An 18,625-nucleotide genomic window follows, 5' to 3' on the forward strand; every position below is an offset into this window, starting at 1 on the left:
GTATAAATTTCCCACTAACGTGCCTTTTTATTACACTTAATTAAAACTCATCTCTATCTGGGTAACTGTCCGATATTGACGCCATCGCTTGGCCGTCCATTTTACGGATTCGGTTACTATGTCGTATGTGTATGTTTTCACTATTAGGAACAAGTCATATATAAAGTAGCGCAGTGGGAGGCAAGGTTTCACGCATCGTCACTGATTGGTACTTTGTATTTTTTTTCAGCATTTACTTTAGATACCTACACAATGTGTGGCATTGTGACGGACCCAGCGTCTATTTATTTACCTTAAATTGACCTTTGACCTGATTGTAAATTTATAGAATTACTATTGTGTCCTTTTGGCACTAAAATTAGTTGATTGGCTTTAGGTAATTTATTTATTTTTGGACTTTAATTTAGTCGGCCCGTCGACTTTTATCGGTACTCATTTAGTCCTAGTGCAGCTTTGCATTTTGAATTGGCCTTTGTAGGCACATTTATCACATGCCGGCACATTTTATCTTTTAGGGGGAAGGCGGCGCCATTATCGCAATCCTGTCTACCTGTTTGTTATGTTTGCCCAAAAACTCTTTCAGTTGCCTCCTAACATTTTATCAAATTTGTTCCCATAATCACTTGTTTATTGTAACTGAAACCCCTAGATTCAATATTTTCCTTTAGATCGGCGGAGGCTTAATTTTCCGCATTGAAATCACATTTAGAATCATTAGGAATAGATTAGATTAGAAATTTCCAAAGTACAATTCTTGTTGCATCAGTCGAAACACGAATCGTTCATACAAACTCTGTTTTTGCGAAAAGTATTCTTATAATTTGTCGACAGCAACTTTAAAAATGTCCATTACGCTAGCTTCTGAAACGTGCGTACTTGGAAGAGTGCTCGCAGATAGCAGGCACACGACACTCAGGCACATTCTAAAGCTTTCTAAAGGACAATTAAGACATCATTGTAATACTATCCGTAAGTAAGCACGGAACATGTGCGTTAGGTAAGTACCTTCTAACTACCGAGTTTCTGTACTTAAGGAGTTATCGAAGTAACCTAACGTGTAACAAACAGAACAGGTAGACACATATACATAGGATTGGACCCCAAGACATACATTAAAGTTCAACGAGTCTTTGTGACAATAACCTGAGTTTCACTCCTTAACGTTAATTATAGTCACATATTACTAACAATTTAAATTTTATGGAATTTTTCCTGAGCTATATTTATTTTTAATTCTGAAGAACTTATCATTTGCACTACATGGGCCGATATCCCATGCAGCACTCGCGGAGTTTTCACTCCAATGGTATTTCCTTATTCGGACTTAGGTTCCACTCACGGAGTCTTCACTCCAATTGTAGGTATTTATTTATACGGAACTCGTATCTTGCATAAACTATACATTAATACCATTGTCTTTTCAGCTTATGAAACTCGACTTTTCTAGTTTTCATATTTATAGGCAAGGTTGTGTCAATGTCTAGTTAGTTATTTTAAATACACCATAATAGTCGGCATCAGCAACCCCGCCCCACCACCATAACCGCGGTACTTGCATTTGAAAACTCGTTTAAATAATTAAATAAAGAACTTATTTAAGGAGGACAAGGTAAGCATTTCATGAGTTTCCAAATGTAATCAATCACCGCGCAATCATTGCTGGCGCGGCAGAATTATTAAGCATAGCCATACCTTCCCAAGGCCCACGGTCCTACCAGCTGTAGTAGGTACTTTCTAAGTTCGGTGGAAGAATTTTTTACATTTATCCGGAAAATGGTTATTTTTATTATAATTATTTTCAACAAAATCTGTTTACTGCACACATGTACGACTCTAGATTCTTCAGACTCTCAAGACTCTTAGACCCTTTAGACTTCTTTAGACTATTTAAACTCTTACAATCTTTAGACTCTAACTTAGATTCTGTAGTCTCCTTAGACTCTTTAGACTATTTAGACTATTAAGACTATTTAGACTCTTTTTACTTTTTAGACTATTTAGACTTTACTCTTTAATCTCTTGAGACTCTTTAGACTCTTTAGACTTTTTAGACTATTTAGACTCTTTAAACGCTCTAGACTCTTTAGACTCTTTAGACTCTTTAGACTCTTTAGACTCTTTAGACTCTTTAGACTCTTTAGACTCTTTAGACTCTAGACTCTTTAGACTCTTTAGACTTTTTAGACTCTTTAGACTCTTTAGACTCTTTAGACTATTTAGACTCTTTAGACTCTTTAGACTCTAGACTATTTAGACTATTTAGTCTCTTTAGGCTCTTTAGACTATTTACTCTTTAGACTCTTTAGACTCTTTAGACTCTTTAGACTCTTTAGACTCTTTAGACTCTTTAGACTCTTTAGACTCTTTAGACTCTTTAGACTCTTTAGACTCTTTAGACTCTTTAGACTCTTTAGACTCTTTAGACTCTTTAGACTCCATAGACTATTTAGACTCTTTAGACTCTTTTAACTCTTTAGACTTTTCAGACTCTTTTCACTCTTTAACTCTTTAAACTCTTAAGACTCTTTAGGTTTAAACTCTTAAGACTTTAGGTTCTTTAATCTAACTTATTATAATTTTTTATTTCCTTATACATATATTATGTGATGTGAAAAGCAGTATGGGTCACATGGTAGCAAAATTATTTTCACTTTGGGCGTTAACACTTGAATCCCTCACTACGCTCAGTATTCCATTTTAATACCTCGCTTCGTTCAGGATTCAATGTTCGCCGTCGCCGTAACCATGACATTTTGCTCCTTAGCGACACCACCTAATGTTTAATTGAAGCAGAGTTGCATCTGTTTTGCTTCGTTTCATTTTAAACAAAACAAAATCAACCCTGAATCCTACACTATAGATTCAAATTTCAATAGCAAATTTCAGACTTTTTCCTTGTATGGCTGGGCCCCAGGAGGGTGAGTGCAATATTAACACAACAACATTTACAACCATAAAAGTATTCCATTTTTGGAGAATACTCGTATTAAGCTTAAACTTTACGACAAATTTCACCGACAGTATCAGTTTGTTTACTTATTTTTCCTTTTGCAATATAGAAACAAGACCCAGATAATATTATGCTGATTTGGTTAAATAATTTAAATGCATATCTAACTAGCACACGTAAGCTAAGTAGCACCATGTTGTATAGCAGATGATCTGTTGATTTTTATTGAGTCTGACGCTAAATAAAGCGTACACTTATTATTTATTTAGGTAGATAACTTCTGGTTAAAAGTGTTAACCCTATTATGTGAACTATTATTAAGCATTTGTCGTTAATTTGATACATTTGTGAGCTAATAATAAACTACAGCGCACCCAGATATTGTTTCAACAACCGTTAACGCAGACAGCACCACGTTGGTATACTTAGTTACCTGTAGTAAATTACCGGTGAACAGACATATTCAGCACTACACAGCAATATACGCGACAGTTTATTTATTATACGTATAACTTAATTATAGTTTTACACGCTTCCTTAAATACACAGTCGCTATAAAAGTTTTATTTCTATTATATAATAACTTATTTTACTGTATTTAGCTTAATTCCTGTTCAACGACCCGTTTTTTGGAAAGGTAAAAGCATTAAATAGTATTTAAACTGAATAAGACGTTGAAATGTGCCCTATAGTAATAATATTAGCTTAAAAATAGTTCTTTTCTCGATCAAAATATAGTTTAAATACCAGAAGTGTACCTTATAAAGATGTTTATGTGCTCAGAGCTATAAATTAAGTCCACAATGGGTCCATCATACCTGTGCTATTTGGGTCATTCGTCTCCCTCCCTTTTATTGAAAAATAATTTCAAACTGATAACTTTTTGTCGGTTATTTAGCAACTACATCGATTTTTTTGTTTTTTCTTACGTTCTTTATCCTCGTCGCCATTGTGACGTCTTGATTCTGTTGTATTACAAGGTGATAAATAAAACTCAGTTGGTCAGTCAGGTGTGCTCCGCGACCCGCCTGTACGCCGTGACAGTTGACAACAGAATGTCGACTTGCAGGTAGTTCGCATTGCACTTTTATTGTATAAACGTCACAGTATGTACGTCCCTAAAGGTAACAATCGAAGCATTGCAAATGGATTAAAGGATATGTCGTCAGGTGACAAGCAAAAGTCACTAATTACTAAAAAAAAATTAAACAAAAATCGACCTTCGTTTAGTACTAATATGGTTCACTATGGCTATGAACTTGTGGTGGTAATTAGTGAGTTTTGCTTGTCACCTGACGATGTGAAAATCAATGTTGATACTTACCTGGATTTTTGACATTTACTGCAGCAATGCAGTCAGCAACAATGTTGCGCCGCAATACTGCTGCAGTATGCAGTATAACCTGGGGTCCGCTTGACAACTAATCCCAAGAATTTGCTTGGGCACTAGTTTCTACGAAAGCGACTGCCATCTGACCTCCAACCCAGAGCTTAGGCCTTATAGGGATTAGTCCGGTTTCCTCACGATGTTTTCTTTCACCGAAAAACGAATTGTAAATATCAAATGATATTTCGTACATAAGTTCCGAATCTAAACGACCTAACTAACACCTGAATAATGAACTCAAACTATGTCGATTTAAAAATGATTATCTTACAGACTCAAATCCGCTTGTTCAACGTGACCGGTATCATGGTGCAAGGCGGGTCCTGCGAGCTGGAGTCGTGCGTGGTGCGCGTCATGCCGCTGCCGCAGGCCACGCGGGCCGCCTACACCTGCGAGGTCTCCACCGAGGGTCCCATGTTCCAGATCGCCCGCCAGACCAAACACATGACTGTTGTTGGTGAGAATTGTTATGTTCTTATTATTATCCTCCTGTTGAGGAGGGATTAATTCCGGTACATTTGAATTGCGTTTGCGAATGCCGCTTGAATATACCAAAACGTAAGGTTAGTGGAAGAAAAGCCTATGTCTCTCGTCATTGACGCGTTTTCTAAGAAAGCGAACCTTCTGTAACTAGTAATATTATTTATTCTGTGGCTAGGCGTAGATCATTTGGCAGGTTTTGCGTGAGCAAACCAATCAGAACGAATCCAGTATTAGATGAAAAAATGAAACCCTAATTGCCCTGTAGGGTGTATTTGTTTCATATATTATTATTTGTATTGCTTACATCAATAGGATATTAATTTCAGGAAGATTGAATATCCGAGAAACGTGACAGTGAGTTTTCCTCGAGCGGAAAAGCAATTGTAATTTTCATTACCACTCTGTTTGTTGCAAAATGGCGCGGTTTTGGAATGAGATGCAATGCCAATTCACAACAGTTAGGATCGAGCATAAATATGTATACTCGCCGGTAACAAACGGTACAACACGATAAAATAACCAAAGGATATCACGCACTGAAGGGTCGTTCTCTCATTTCGTGCAAATCGGTGATGTTCTCTCGATTTGTAAATTTTCTTTTAAATGGTAAATTTTTGGGTTTTCATGCATTGTGGATTCATTTATTGACACTTTTATGCTAAAGGCACCTTCGTAACCTTATTACTTTTCATTTAATAAGACTGGTGGTAATGAACTACGCGCTGGTAATGAAATGGGCATGGATGGTAATTTTATCAGTGGACGGTAATGAAACAAACTTATGAAATCGCAATAAAAAAACTTTATTTAACGAAAATTAACACCATTAATATAATTAACAACATTAAAATCACGTGTCTCAAGCGCTGTGCAGACGATCAAGCCGACTTAACAAATATTCCGGCTTGACATTCGCGACTTATGATTTACCACCTAGCTTGTAGCGATTGTCAAGCACAATTTGCGTAATTGAAGACGTATTTCGTATTGTTTATTTATTTAATGTTTACACAGCACTACATCAGTCTTATCACCAACACACTGAGAAACTACATACTTTAATTTAAAATTAACATCCAAATACACTCGACTGCCAATCCATCCACCGCAGCTCCATAAACTCGCAAAATCTCAAGCAAGGGTTATATTTCTAATGTCCGGTACAAAAAGTCTTACAAGCCTCTCTACTAGTTCAAGGCAGTCAGAGTCTCCACGAAAAGCCCAACAAGCTAAAAGTAGTAGGCTTAAGTTGTGCCTCACCTCCAAAAACATGAAGCCCAGGGTTCCTAAAATAAATATTTTTTGGTAATACATCCTAAGGAAATTCTTTTGGACCTTTTCCAATAGTAGAATGTACGTTGACTCGTAAGGGATCCAGGCTATCCAGGACGCCTCCAACTTGCTTCTGACCAGAACATTGTAAAAAACTTTTATGGGGCAAGGGAAATGGAAATCTCTGACGTTGCGAGTGACAAAGCCTAATCTACTGAATCTACAGTGGCAAGTGCTTTGATGTGGTCGTGAAATGTTAGCCGCGTATCGAATATGACCGCAAGATCCTTTACTGAGACGACTCTTGTTATTACAAGAGTCTATTGACCCAAGAGTCTATTGGCTCAGGTCCAAGAAAATATTGAGCATGTGTAGGAAATAGGGCTCGATTAAAACTACACACTTGACACTTAGCCGCATTGAAAGTCAGTTTGTTATCCCGACTCCATTGGAACAGAGATGAAACATCCTCCTGCAGCAACTTACAATACTCCTCCTTCTTAACTCAATATACCAATTTAAGATCGTCGGCGTAGAGTAGACAACGAGCGTTATGGATAACCGAGAGCAGGTCATTGACCATTATTCCAAATAGGAAAGGCCCCAAGATTGAATCTTGGCTGTCACCAGAACGAGTATGGTACGGATCTGGTACGAAGTGGCCATGCTGGTCGTTGCGTACTGCGGTTGATCACGCAGATAACTGGCAAAAATGTTAAGCAAATGTGGATTGAACCCAATAGCGTCTAGTTTGTGTAGGAATACATCGTTATCCATACGATTGAAGGCTTTTCGGAAATCATAATACAGAACGTCTACCAGGATACCCATATCCAGATGCTCTGAGATGGTGTAAACCAAGGTCAGGTTAGTTTCCACAGACCGTTTCGCTCTGAAACCATGCGGAGTGTTGACAAACTTTAGCACAGGAATAATGGTTTCACTTGTTTCGACAACGTGCCATGGAGTATGGACTCAAACAGCTTTGCTAAAGCTGAACGAAAAGAATACCTTGACTTTGGGATCGGTCTTACCCGTGAAATCTTCCAATGGTGAGGATATGTACTTGTGGAGAGTATGTACCAGATTAAGCATGAAGTGTATTGGACCATTCTAATGCTCTAAACACCCCTTTAAGATATATGCAGGTACCTACGTAGTCTGGACCAACAGCATAGAAGCCCGAAAAACTTACTTTTGCGTTAAGACCCCTTATGCAGGTACCTAAGTAGTCTGGACCAACAGCATAGAAGCCCGAAAAACTTACTTTGGTGTTAAGACCCCTTACATTTTGGTGAATTAGATCCAGTGAAGGTTTCGAATCAGGATTCCGAACTAAGTATTACTGGTTGGTTTTTGTCTGACTCCCATTGACGTTGGATTTACGAAATGACCACGATTATCGGGCTACATAGTTGGAAATAAACAGGATTCATACATTGTCGAGGGTACTCCTATTTTGAAAGTCTTGGAGTCCCCTTTGAGCTTAAGTTCGTCGACAGTGCACCATGAATAACAGCAGATGTGCCCGTATGTCCTCCGATTGTCAAGCTATATTCCACAGATGGATGAACTTGCGATGCTCCATCGCCCTGAGAGGTTTACACCGTTTTTTACTGCTGGTATCAGTTTTCTGAGATTTATCACGCACGGGTTGGGAATTGTCGCTTTTGACAGCGGAGGCACTATTATTACTTATCGGCCTGTGTTTATGTTCATGTAGTTTCTGCCTTTTATTCCAAACATTTGCCCCGTTCTCTACCTTATCGTCGACAGGTACCTGATGATTCCAATTCCAACTCACTTAGTCTCTTAGTAACGTGTCAAATTTCTCAGCACAGTCCTTGAGTGCGGTCTGGTATTATATGTAGAGCGGCAGGTTATGTTAATCTACTGCGCTCTAGTTAGATCCATAAATCACCAGTTGGGCTCCCCTATATATTATTACATACAGTTTTAAATGCTTATACCAATATACTATTTATAATAACTTAACCCTCTTTCCATTAAATGCACCGCCTCTAATACATTATCATTACCTTCTAAATTCGTTCATTACCTTCCCTGGCAAAATTGGAAGGAAAAGAAATGAATGAAACAGATATGAATGAAGTTTTGGAAGTTTACGTCGTATAGGTCGGTTGATATCAGACCTTGATTTCGCAGAATAAGCCACCCGAAAGGCAACCCTAAAACACATCAATTAGGTATAATGTTAATAATGTACAATTGGTACTTACTGTATAAATCACTAGATGGCGATGAAGATTTATCTGAACCACACTTCTTCCCGACACGAGAGAACGTAGGTATTTTCGTCAAAAGTAACATACGGACGACCGCTGTGGTAGCACGCGGCCAACTGACTGACGAACAATGTGTTGTATCCGCGGGAAGTGCTATATACCCTTGCTATATAGCAAAATATAGCTAATCCATTTCTCGCGTCGGTAATGAAGAAAATGCTTGGACCATACACTTATAAGGCTGTATAGTTTTATTGTTAATTTCTGAGAGTATAATATTATACGATATAAAACATAACTAAATTACTTGTTTACTGAACCAAAAAGAAGTTTTCTATTTTTAGTATCTTAAGGTTTAAATGGAGCTCAAAGTATAGCTTCACGCGATACGTGCAGAGAGGAATGAAAATAGTGGGGGTTAATTGTAAATATAAAGAAAATAACCACCTTTTTAGAATTGTTCATGGCGGGCCCATATATACTTTAGGTCCTATGTTACAACCTTGCATTGATAGGTATTCGAAAACACCAACACATTTTTGGTAAATTGCAAATAATACCGATTTGCACGAAATGCGAGAATGACCCTGAACTGACCTGATACTCACCGGCCGGCGGTATGTTAAACAGTCTTAGGTCTTTTGTCACGCAGGATATATCACTAAAACACTTAGTTTTGGATGTTTAATACATAATAAGCGATTTAAATCGATAGCGGTCGATCTGCACGCGGCGGCGTCTCGCTAGTTCTCGTTCTCGCCAACAGAGGCGCTGCTGAGGCTCGTTCTGAGCGTGTCGCCCGAGAGTTTCGGACGATCCTATTGGCTAAAATGTCAATATTGTATCGTTGTGAAGTGCGTTTTGGCTTTGCATCGATAAACGGTAGAAGCGCGCGGAATTTTGATTAATTACTTAAAAACTAAACGTTAAGAACGGAACACTGTTATTATAATGATAACAATCTTAGATCGCTTTTATGTAACATTTGTTTTCAAACAAAAACATAATTTATGAATCGTATGGAATGTTGTTTACAAAATAGGCATAACATCAGATACAATTTTACAGTTTTATCGCGAAATAATAATTAAAACATAATTATGTATTCATTTCTGATTCCGAAACAGAAAAAAAGCCAGTAAAGAACCTATTCTTATATTATTTAAAAACTAAGTTAGTATAATAAAATTAAACTCAACCTTCTATTGTATAATATCTTGTAAAAATATGCACATTAATTAGAGGATGTTTTTTCTTTGTATAACTGGCCTTAAAATTTATAGTTTATGATGGTTCATTATTTTTGAAAGTAGGTCGTTTTTGCACAGTGTAGTTTTTCCTCAGTCACCCGTTGACCACGAACGCTGTAAAAGGTTTGAAACGTCGGGATGAATTCAATATACACGATATAATCTGTTTCAATTTTCAATATAATAGGTTTATTTTGCTTCGACTCGCACGCCGAGAGCTGCGGTTAACAACACATTGTCATTCCTTTGATCCAGGCGTAACGAGACGCCGCTTCGAGTGGTTATACGCCTACATTTAATTACGCTTCCATCCTTTGTTAGAACTCGAGAACCAAGCGGTGTCTAAAGAAATTTCTCTTACAATTTTTATATGACTCAATTCTTTTTAGATAATTATTTATGTATTCCTCTTGAATCTTCATGGCTGACTTAGTCTTATACTGAAGTGGTACAACATTCTAATAAATTTTACCCGTTGGGGAACAAATTGTAAGGCGTCACAGTAGTAGACATCGCTGCGGATGGCTGGATGATCTTGACGCCTTTGACAAAGACTGAGACTTCCGGGGATATAGATACGTGGAAGAATCGGGAGGCCTTCACTCAGAAGTGGGACATTAATAATTATGGGCTTATTTTTTTTAATAGCCTGTTATAGTGTCCACTGCTGGGCAAAGGCCTCTCCCCTTGATTGTTGAGCTTTTTCCTGCCAGTTATTGATGAAGGTGTCTAAGTCGTCCCGCCATCTCCGCCTGGGCCTGCCATGTCCGCGCTTATTTTGCGGCATACACTTAGTGTCTATACTAGCCTACCTATCCGGATGCATGTGGCAGACGTGACCCTCGTCACGGGCTCATTTTTTTTTTCTTAGCCTATTTGAGTTTCCACTGCTGGGCAATGGCCTCTCCCCTGGTTCTCCATAACTCCCGATTTTGTACTTCCTCCATAATAAAAAAAAAATATTTTTACCTGCAGCCATGCCCGACAAGGATCCAGTTATAAGTGGAGCTCCGCATTTTGTTCGTCCGGGGGATCAGATGCTGCTGAATTGTACGACGGACTTCTCACTGCCGCCCTCAAACATTAATTGGTACATCGACAACGAAATACAAAAGGTTGGTGGTCTATCAATACTTTACATAATAGGGGCCAACGCCAACGTGACTGGGGGACGTGACTACCCTTTTAATTGTATTGCAAAATGGACCTATTCAATATCGTAATTAGAAACTTCAAATCCTACAATGAAATGAAACCTGCAATGATTCTGAGTTGGTATATGTATGAAGCTCAATTTTCTATGCTTTAGTATAAATATATTAAATAAGTATAAGTATATTGAATACCCTGGTTCGCACTCGTACTAATTACGCGGTTGCCCCGTCTAACCGGACTATATTCATGAGAATACACGGGTGATACGAGAGACATTAGGTACCATTTCGTTCGCTACGGCGGAAACAATTGGTATCTTGGCTAGGCCCCCAGTTCAGTTTATGAGATAACATTGTAAGCTGCTAAGTACGACATCTCAGGCAATAAAAGTATCTACCGCACTTTTTATGTAATACTACCCGCATTACTGTAGTCCTACCCGATAACCCTTCGGGTGGCAGCACCTCCGGTTGAACGGTAGGAGAAATGGCGCGGCCATTTTTTTAAATATGCCTCTAAGTGGCAGAGGCCGCGAGAAGGTTCGGTCATAACAAGCCCGTAATTGGCAGAGACCGTCTCGCGGCATCTGTGCGACGCTGCATTTCGCGCCTAAAATAAAACCGTTAAAACTACGCCTTGCTTGCTCACTCTTGCAAGATGCATTCGTCAATAAACAAGGATGGTATTCCCTAACGGTCGAATTCCCGCGTAAAACAAAGTTTGTTAGAAAAGACGTGATGTTCCTGCCCACCTCACCCATTACGCGCCGACTGTCGTCGAGCCGCGAACATTCAAACGCACTGATAAAAAGGAATACGCACTGATAAAAAGTGAAATAAACTGTGTGAATCGTGTTAAATGTATTGTTTTGTCATAAAGACTGCTTTTTCTACAATCAATTGTTTTATTTCGTAATTATACGTATTTTTACATGAAAGTAGATAAAAATTTGTAATATGAGATTAGAACAAGTCTAGCATAATTCACATAAATAGAATAGAATTCATTGGTATACAATCAAGTAACCAATTTTATGCTGAATTCAGTGATATATAGTTTGTATATATCATTCATAGATTTTTTTGGGAAACGGTCATATTTCTAACACGCGCCAAATTCGCGATGATCACCCGTTGAGGCCCCGCCACTTGACGTATATTTTTCCAAAATGGCTGCGCCACTCAACCGGCTTGTTATGTCTGTCCGTCTCGCGGCCTCCGCCACTTACCGTAGAGACCTCGAGGAGGACAATGCCACTCGAAGGGATAATATATTTAATACTACTCGAGTCCCGTTCCATAAGGCAGTGTAAGTGCGAAAGAGATAAGTAATATGATTCCGATGATTGACGACCTGAATCGCCACTTAATTTTGCTGCAAATATAGTAATCGATGGGTATTGTTGCAGCCCGAAGCGTGGCAGCACACGGAGGTGAGCGCGCCGCTGGCGGGCGGGCTGCGCGCGTCGTGGCGCGTGCTGCGCGTGCACGTGCCCGCCACCGCCAGCGGCGCACTGCGCGTACGCTGCGAGTCCGTGCTCCTGGTGAGTCTCATGCCCTTATCCTATCTTATGGTTTTCGGGGGCCCTTGCGGATACACTTGGACCCATAGGGATCTTTTGTGCGATCGAGTCTCATGCCCTAATGTATTCAGAGAGAGCACACATCAGCGTCTCCCGAGCGTCGACGTCTAGTCAAATCTATGACTACTGCTCGACGCAACGTTGGTGCAACCGCGCAGACACTATTTTCCATGGCGCTGACTAGACGCCAGCGCTCAAAAGACGCTAGTGTGGGATTTCTCTCAAGCTACTGATGCACAAGTAAGACATACACAACAATTTTTTGGAAAGTCTAATTACAAAGTCATGTATATATTACCTGTGCAGGTGGACCCGCCTGTGCTGCGCGACGCCATCGCTACTGTCGCCGTCAACACTAGGACGCAGCTCTATGACAAATATGTTTCTAACAGAGGTGGGTATGAAGTAAAAAGCACTATTCGTGCAGATAACGCAGCGTACTACGTAGGCGAACAACACGTGAACGCGAAGCGAAGCCTGCGGCACGGGGTGAATCAGTCCTTTGATACCTATAGAAGTGTCCTACGTGGGCAATCTCGTTGCGAACGCGAACGCCTTGGGCCCGACGCGTCAGGCCGCGCCGCGCCGCGTCCCGTTCGCGAGTTGTTCGCTTACGTAAGACGCAGCGTAACGCGGTGCGCCCAATCCTTAATTTTCCTTACTAAGGTAGGTGTAATATTCTGGTTAGAATGAAACTCAAACAAATTATCAAACTTAATACATAAATACAGAGTAAAATAAACATAAAAAATCTTAACATAAATTACCAACAAAACAAATTACTAACTACATAATAGCTTGAAAGAATATTTCATTCCAGTAATAAAAAAAATATCTGAGTTGAAATAACAATCCAAAAATATTTAATTTAAAATAGGTAACCCAATGATTAGATTTACTTAATTCATAAGTAGGTACCTAAATAAAATATTTAACCTAATACATCTAAAATACCAATTTACTGAGAGAAGTAGTGTCATAAGGTGCAAATTTTGGTATCGGATGAATTCACTTAGCACAGATGTAATATACGTAAAGCTAAGCTATTTGAGCCCGGTAGACATCCGCCACCCCCTGGCAGGTAGGCAGGGGGGGGCAGTCAAAGTAATTTGTAATGGATTCAGGCTTTCAACTCCTTTTTAACCACGTTAGAGGATGAATTTTAAAAAACGCTGAAATTACTTTTCTTGTATTCTAATAATATGCACATATAAAAAGTTTCAAGCCCCACACTCGAAAATTTTTTTGATCTCCATACAAATTTTCAACCCCTATTTCGCTACCTTGCGAAGCCTCGCTACCTCGCTATTATGCGAAGGGTCAGCACAAGACAGATGGACTCTTCTAAAACAACTGATTACCCAGGTTGCCAAGCAGCACATCATTAAGAAGCAGGACATGAAGGACTACATAACATCATCGACAAGCCGCATTATCCTGGAACGACGTGAGCTGAAAGAGAGAGGTACAAGTTCAGCTGCGGATCAGCAACGGTACATGGAGCTCAGTCGCGAAGTCCAAAGAAGATGTCGCCAGGACTACAATGCACACATCAACAACATTTGCACAGAGCTTGAGCAACACAACGTACGTAGCGAAACTAGGGACTTGTTTCGTAAAGTGAGGGAGCTAGCGGGGAATCGAAGCGTTAGAATCTTGCCATCGAAGACGAAACCGGGAATGTCCTGACGGACACGTCGCAGATTTTGGAGCGCTGGAAGCGATACTGCGCAGCACTGTATGATACAGGGAGTACAGAAAGTATGGTAGAGGAACTGTTACCAGACGAACCCGAGATCCTTCGTTCGGAAGTGGAAGGCGCTATCAGGGTGCTTAAATGCGGAAAGGCGCCTGGCAAAGATGGTATTCCTGCCGAACTGCTGAGGAACATGGGAGATGCAGGAACAGCACTTATGGTGGAAATATGTAATGAGGTGTGGAGAACGGGTAAATGGCCGTCGGAATGGACAGAATCCGTGTTCATCCCCTTACACAAAAAAGGATCTACTAAGGCATGCGGCAATTATAGAACCATCTCGTTGATCTCACACGCAAGTAAAATCCTCTTACATATAATTAACCAGCGGCTCAACCATTTCCTCAGGAGCCAGATACCACAGGAACAAGCTGGTTTCGTGAAAGGAAAGGGCACAAGGGAGCAGCTTCTTAACATCCGCCAAGTCATCGAGAAGAGCAGAGAATTTAATTGCCCTGTTGTCTTGTGTTTCATAGATTACACTAAAGCCTTTGACTGCGTTCAGTGGGGCAAGTTGTGGACTGTGTTGCGCGAGATGGGGACTCCGGAACATTTAATTGGCTCGATGCAACACTTATATGTTGAGAACCGCTCTTTTGTCAGAATCGGCACCGACTGTTCCAGTGTGTTCAAAACAAATATGGGAGTGCGGCAGGGCTGCATCCTGTCCCCGGCCCTTTTCAACATATATGGCGAGTGCATCATCCGGAAGGTACTGGAAAATTGGGACAAGGGGTTCCCCATAGGAGGAAAGCGAATATCAAACCTCAGATATGCCGATGACACGGTCCTTTTAGCGACGTCTGTGGAAGATATGCAGGAGCTGTTTCAGAGACTCGAGACGGAGAGCGATGGAATGGGTCTCGCAGTAAACAAGAGCAAGACGAAGCTAATGGTAGTAGACCGTGCCAAAAAACTGCCCAGAATAAATAACATCATCCCAGGGGTTGATATCGTGGACCACTATGTCTATTTGGGCGCACTGATCTACGATGATGGCGACTGCGTACCTGAGATAAAAAGGCGTATTGGTATAGCTAAGGACGCGATGACCAGACTGAATGTCATCTGGAAGAAGAGAGGTATAACCATCACCACCAAGACCCGGCTAGTACGCGCTCTAGTATTCCCCATATTTCTGTATGGCGTGGAAACGTGGACGATACGAGCCCGAGAAAGGCAAAGGATCGATGCATTCGAGATGTGGTGCTGGAGGCGTATGTTGAGGATACCTTGGACCGCCATGCGCACCAATGTATCGATCCTTTCACAGCTTCGTGTCCGGACTCGCCTATCCACAGTCTGCCAGCAGCGCATACTGTCCTACTTCGGCCACATAATGAGGAGGGGAGATGAAAGCCTTGAAAAGCTGATCATTGTTGGAAACACGGAGGGCAAACGAAGCCGAGGACGATCTCCAACAAGATGGAGCGATCAATTAAAAGGGGCTCCATCCTCAACCAACTTTTGCTCGGTTGTCAGAGACGCGATGAACAGGCACCGTTGGAGGCAGATCATAAAGGTCAGGTGTGGAGCATCCACATCCACCGATGACCACGATCCTCAGTCATGAGGGAGCGACCACAGAGAGAGAGATTTAGCTACCTTAGGGGATGAATTTTCAAAAACGCTGAAATTAGTTTTCTTGTATTTTAATAGTATATCTTTTAACGAAGTTTGAAATTCCTAGCTTAAAATAAAACATGAACCCCATACAAACTTTCATCCCCTTTTTAACCCCCTTAGGGGTTGAATTTTTCAAAATCTCTTCTTATCTCTTGTACACATTATAAATGTAACCTGGTGTGCAAATTTCAACTTTCTAGCATTTCTAGTTTCGGCTGATAATAGCACACCGATTTTGATTTATTCGTATATATTTTAATTTTTTTCTATTAAACTGTACATCAAAGGTCTCAAAAATTAATTCCTCGTGCCCGATTTATCTGGAAATGATACCAAACTCAAGGTGGTAGGTAAATAGAAGCCGATATGCGGCGTGTAACTTTGGATGCCCCCCTGCCTACCCACCAGGGGATGGCGGATGGCTACCGGGCTGGATTGGCTTAGCTTTACGTATACTACATCTGTGCCAAGTGAATTCATCCGATACCAAAATTTGCACGTCCCATACATTTGGTGACACTACTTCCGTCACTAATTACAATGGCAGCATTGGCGTGCTGTAATTATAGTTTAACTATTTATTTTGCGAATAAATAAGTCAGTTATTAAAGGTTTAATACAAAATGAAGTGACGCTAGCATGTTTAAATAACGTAGTTAATTTGTAAATAACTATAGTGTCCAACTATGACTCAACAGGCTGGGCGTTGTTGGAGCTCCGACCTTGCTTTGTAACTCTCAACTTGGGAATACGAAATTAATATTTATTTAGGTTTGTAGAACTTTGTGCGCTTAGAGAATAATAAATGTATTATTTATAATTTTCATAAATTTTAATTTAAAGTTTGCTAACTAGTTATAAATTTTAATTAAAATACAAAAAACTTTAAACAATCGCCTTAAACAGTTTTGAATGATTCACGGTTAGTTTCACTAGACTTTATATCGACCGGGAGCTCGAAAACAATACAAAATGTATTCACGGTTCATATCCGTCTAGATTCGCCTTAAAATTGTATAAAACACTACTCTCATTACCTTGAAATGAAACCCACCAAGACGCCTAGCCAAGATGACAAACGCCTAACGAAAAGAAAAAAATGTATCAGGATCACAGTCACGCTGGCAAAATGCCAACCCATACAATTTTAAAATGAAAGCGTAATTTAGATTCGTGTGACAATTATAAACCAATGAATGTTTCAAGCTTGTTCACTGTCTATAAATTAGTAAGTTATGTATATATCTGGGAGACCGAGCTTTGGAAAACTCAAAAAAACGCGTTTACCCAGACATTAGACCTAGCTAGATCGATTTTTCGCCCCCGAAAACCCCCATATAGCAACTTTCATCGAAATCACATTTAATTACACAAACGGGTCTACCGCGATATAATTGCATTGTTTTTATCTTAAATTTTGACGTTACAATGAAACGATGAAATTATATCGCGGTAGACCCGTTTGTGTTCAAAACGCAAGAGTTTAAAGTTTCATCGAAATCGTTAGAGCTGTTCGGGGATCTCCGAAACATATACATATATAAACATACATTGATCGTTTAAAGGTATTAGATTTAGTGCTTTTATTCAAAATTAAACATCTACCTCTTTGTTTCAGGCGCAGATGTCTACGAGAACGCTAACTCGGTAGTAGCCCTTGTGATGTCCACTCTTATATCAAGTTTTATGAGCTTATGAGGATAGAGTTAATCATGTCTGGTGATATTAGACGTAAGTTTAGATAAGTACATCATTTTTATCGGTCTATGTTCGATTTTTTTTTTCTTAATTGAAAAATATTTAAAAATAGAAAAATATTGTACATCTCTCTGAAGGGTCTATATTGGGTCGCATAATAATTGATTGTCCTAATGTTATGTTACGCATAAAACTCATTTCGCATAATTGTTATTGTGTTGAAACTAATAACATTTCTGAAAAATTATAAAACAAACCTAACCTATCCTACCCTATTCTACACAACCTTATGCAAAATATCTTCGAAAATACTCTTTGTTTCAGCTGGAGAAAAATTATGCGAAAAGAACTTTTATATGCATAACATTACATTGGAACAATCAATTACTAATATGCGACGAGATCGGCACCCTTCTCTGAATGCATAAAGTTTAAGTAACCTTTATAAACAGCTTATCAAAGAGGAAAATATTTTTTGTACATTGTAAATTATAAAAATCTATAAAAAACTTAAAATGTTGGTACATAAAGCATGTTTAAAGCATACCCAAGGTGTGTAGGTATAAACATAAGAACTTTTTAAAATACATACAGTGGAACCTCGATAAGGCGAAATCCTTGTGGGGGGGGCGTTTTCAGAAATAAATATTGAAAACCTGATTCTTTCACATCTGGACGTTCTTGGGCTCATTCTCCTCAGAATCGACAGCATTCTCCATCCCACCATTAAAAAAAGATGTCCCAAAATGTCCATTCCATTACGTCACGTTTTAGTATGATTTTTTTTTTCACTTGTATGTGCGTGACATAGTGGAATGTACAATTTTCATGCAAATTTTTGGGACATTTTATTTTCAGAATTCAGAATTGAATATGCTAGTGATTCTGAGTTGAAAGAACCCAAAAACACCGGGATCTGTGAGAATCGGGTTTTCGATATTTATTTCTGAAAACGCCCTATTAACACCTTCATAATTCAAACAAGAGGTATTTAAAAAACCTCATTAAAACTAAGTTATCAACGATTCCCTAAACGGTTATACAGTACTATTTATGCGTTTGTATAATTACCTCCCGAATACGATTTTTCTATTCGGTTTGTAACTTTGTAATCTCTTTAAGACGGACAAAACACTATAAGAACCTAATATTGTCTTCGGTTACCGCGATAGTTACGCATGAAATAAAACTATTGAAACGGATTATATCGCGTATATTGA

General features: G+C 39.4%; 1 protein-coding gene across 1 annotated transcript in view; it reads left to right on the top strand.

Annotated features, from left to right (window-relative positions):
* LOC134791546 (uncharacterized) overlaps nucleotides 1–12,558 on the top strand; it is a 37,927-nt gene extending 25,369 nt beyond the window's left edge. The window contains exons 3-6 of the mRNA XM_063762595.1: nucleotides 4,611–4,794; nucleotides 10,564–10,703; nucleotides 12,152–12,286; nucleotides 12,397–12,558. Coding sequence (XP_063618665.1) covers nucleotides 4,611–4,794; nucleotides 10,564–10,703; nucleotides 12,152–12,286; nucleotides 12,397–12,558 — 621 coding nt within the window. The remainder of the gene's footprint in view (nucleotides 1–4,610; nucleotides 4,795–10,563; nucleotides 10,704–12,151; nucleotides 12,287–12,396) is intronic.
* The last annotated feature ends 6,067 nt before the right edge of the window (nucleotides 12,559–18,625 follow it).

This window comes from Cydia splendana, chromosome 6, assembly GCF_910591565.1.
Source record: "Cydia splendana chromosome 6, ilCydSple1.2, whole genome shotgun sequence".
Taxonomy (NCBI): Eukaryota; Metazoa; Arthropoda; class Insecta; order Lepidoptera; family Tortricidae; genus Cydia; species Cydia splendana.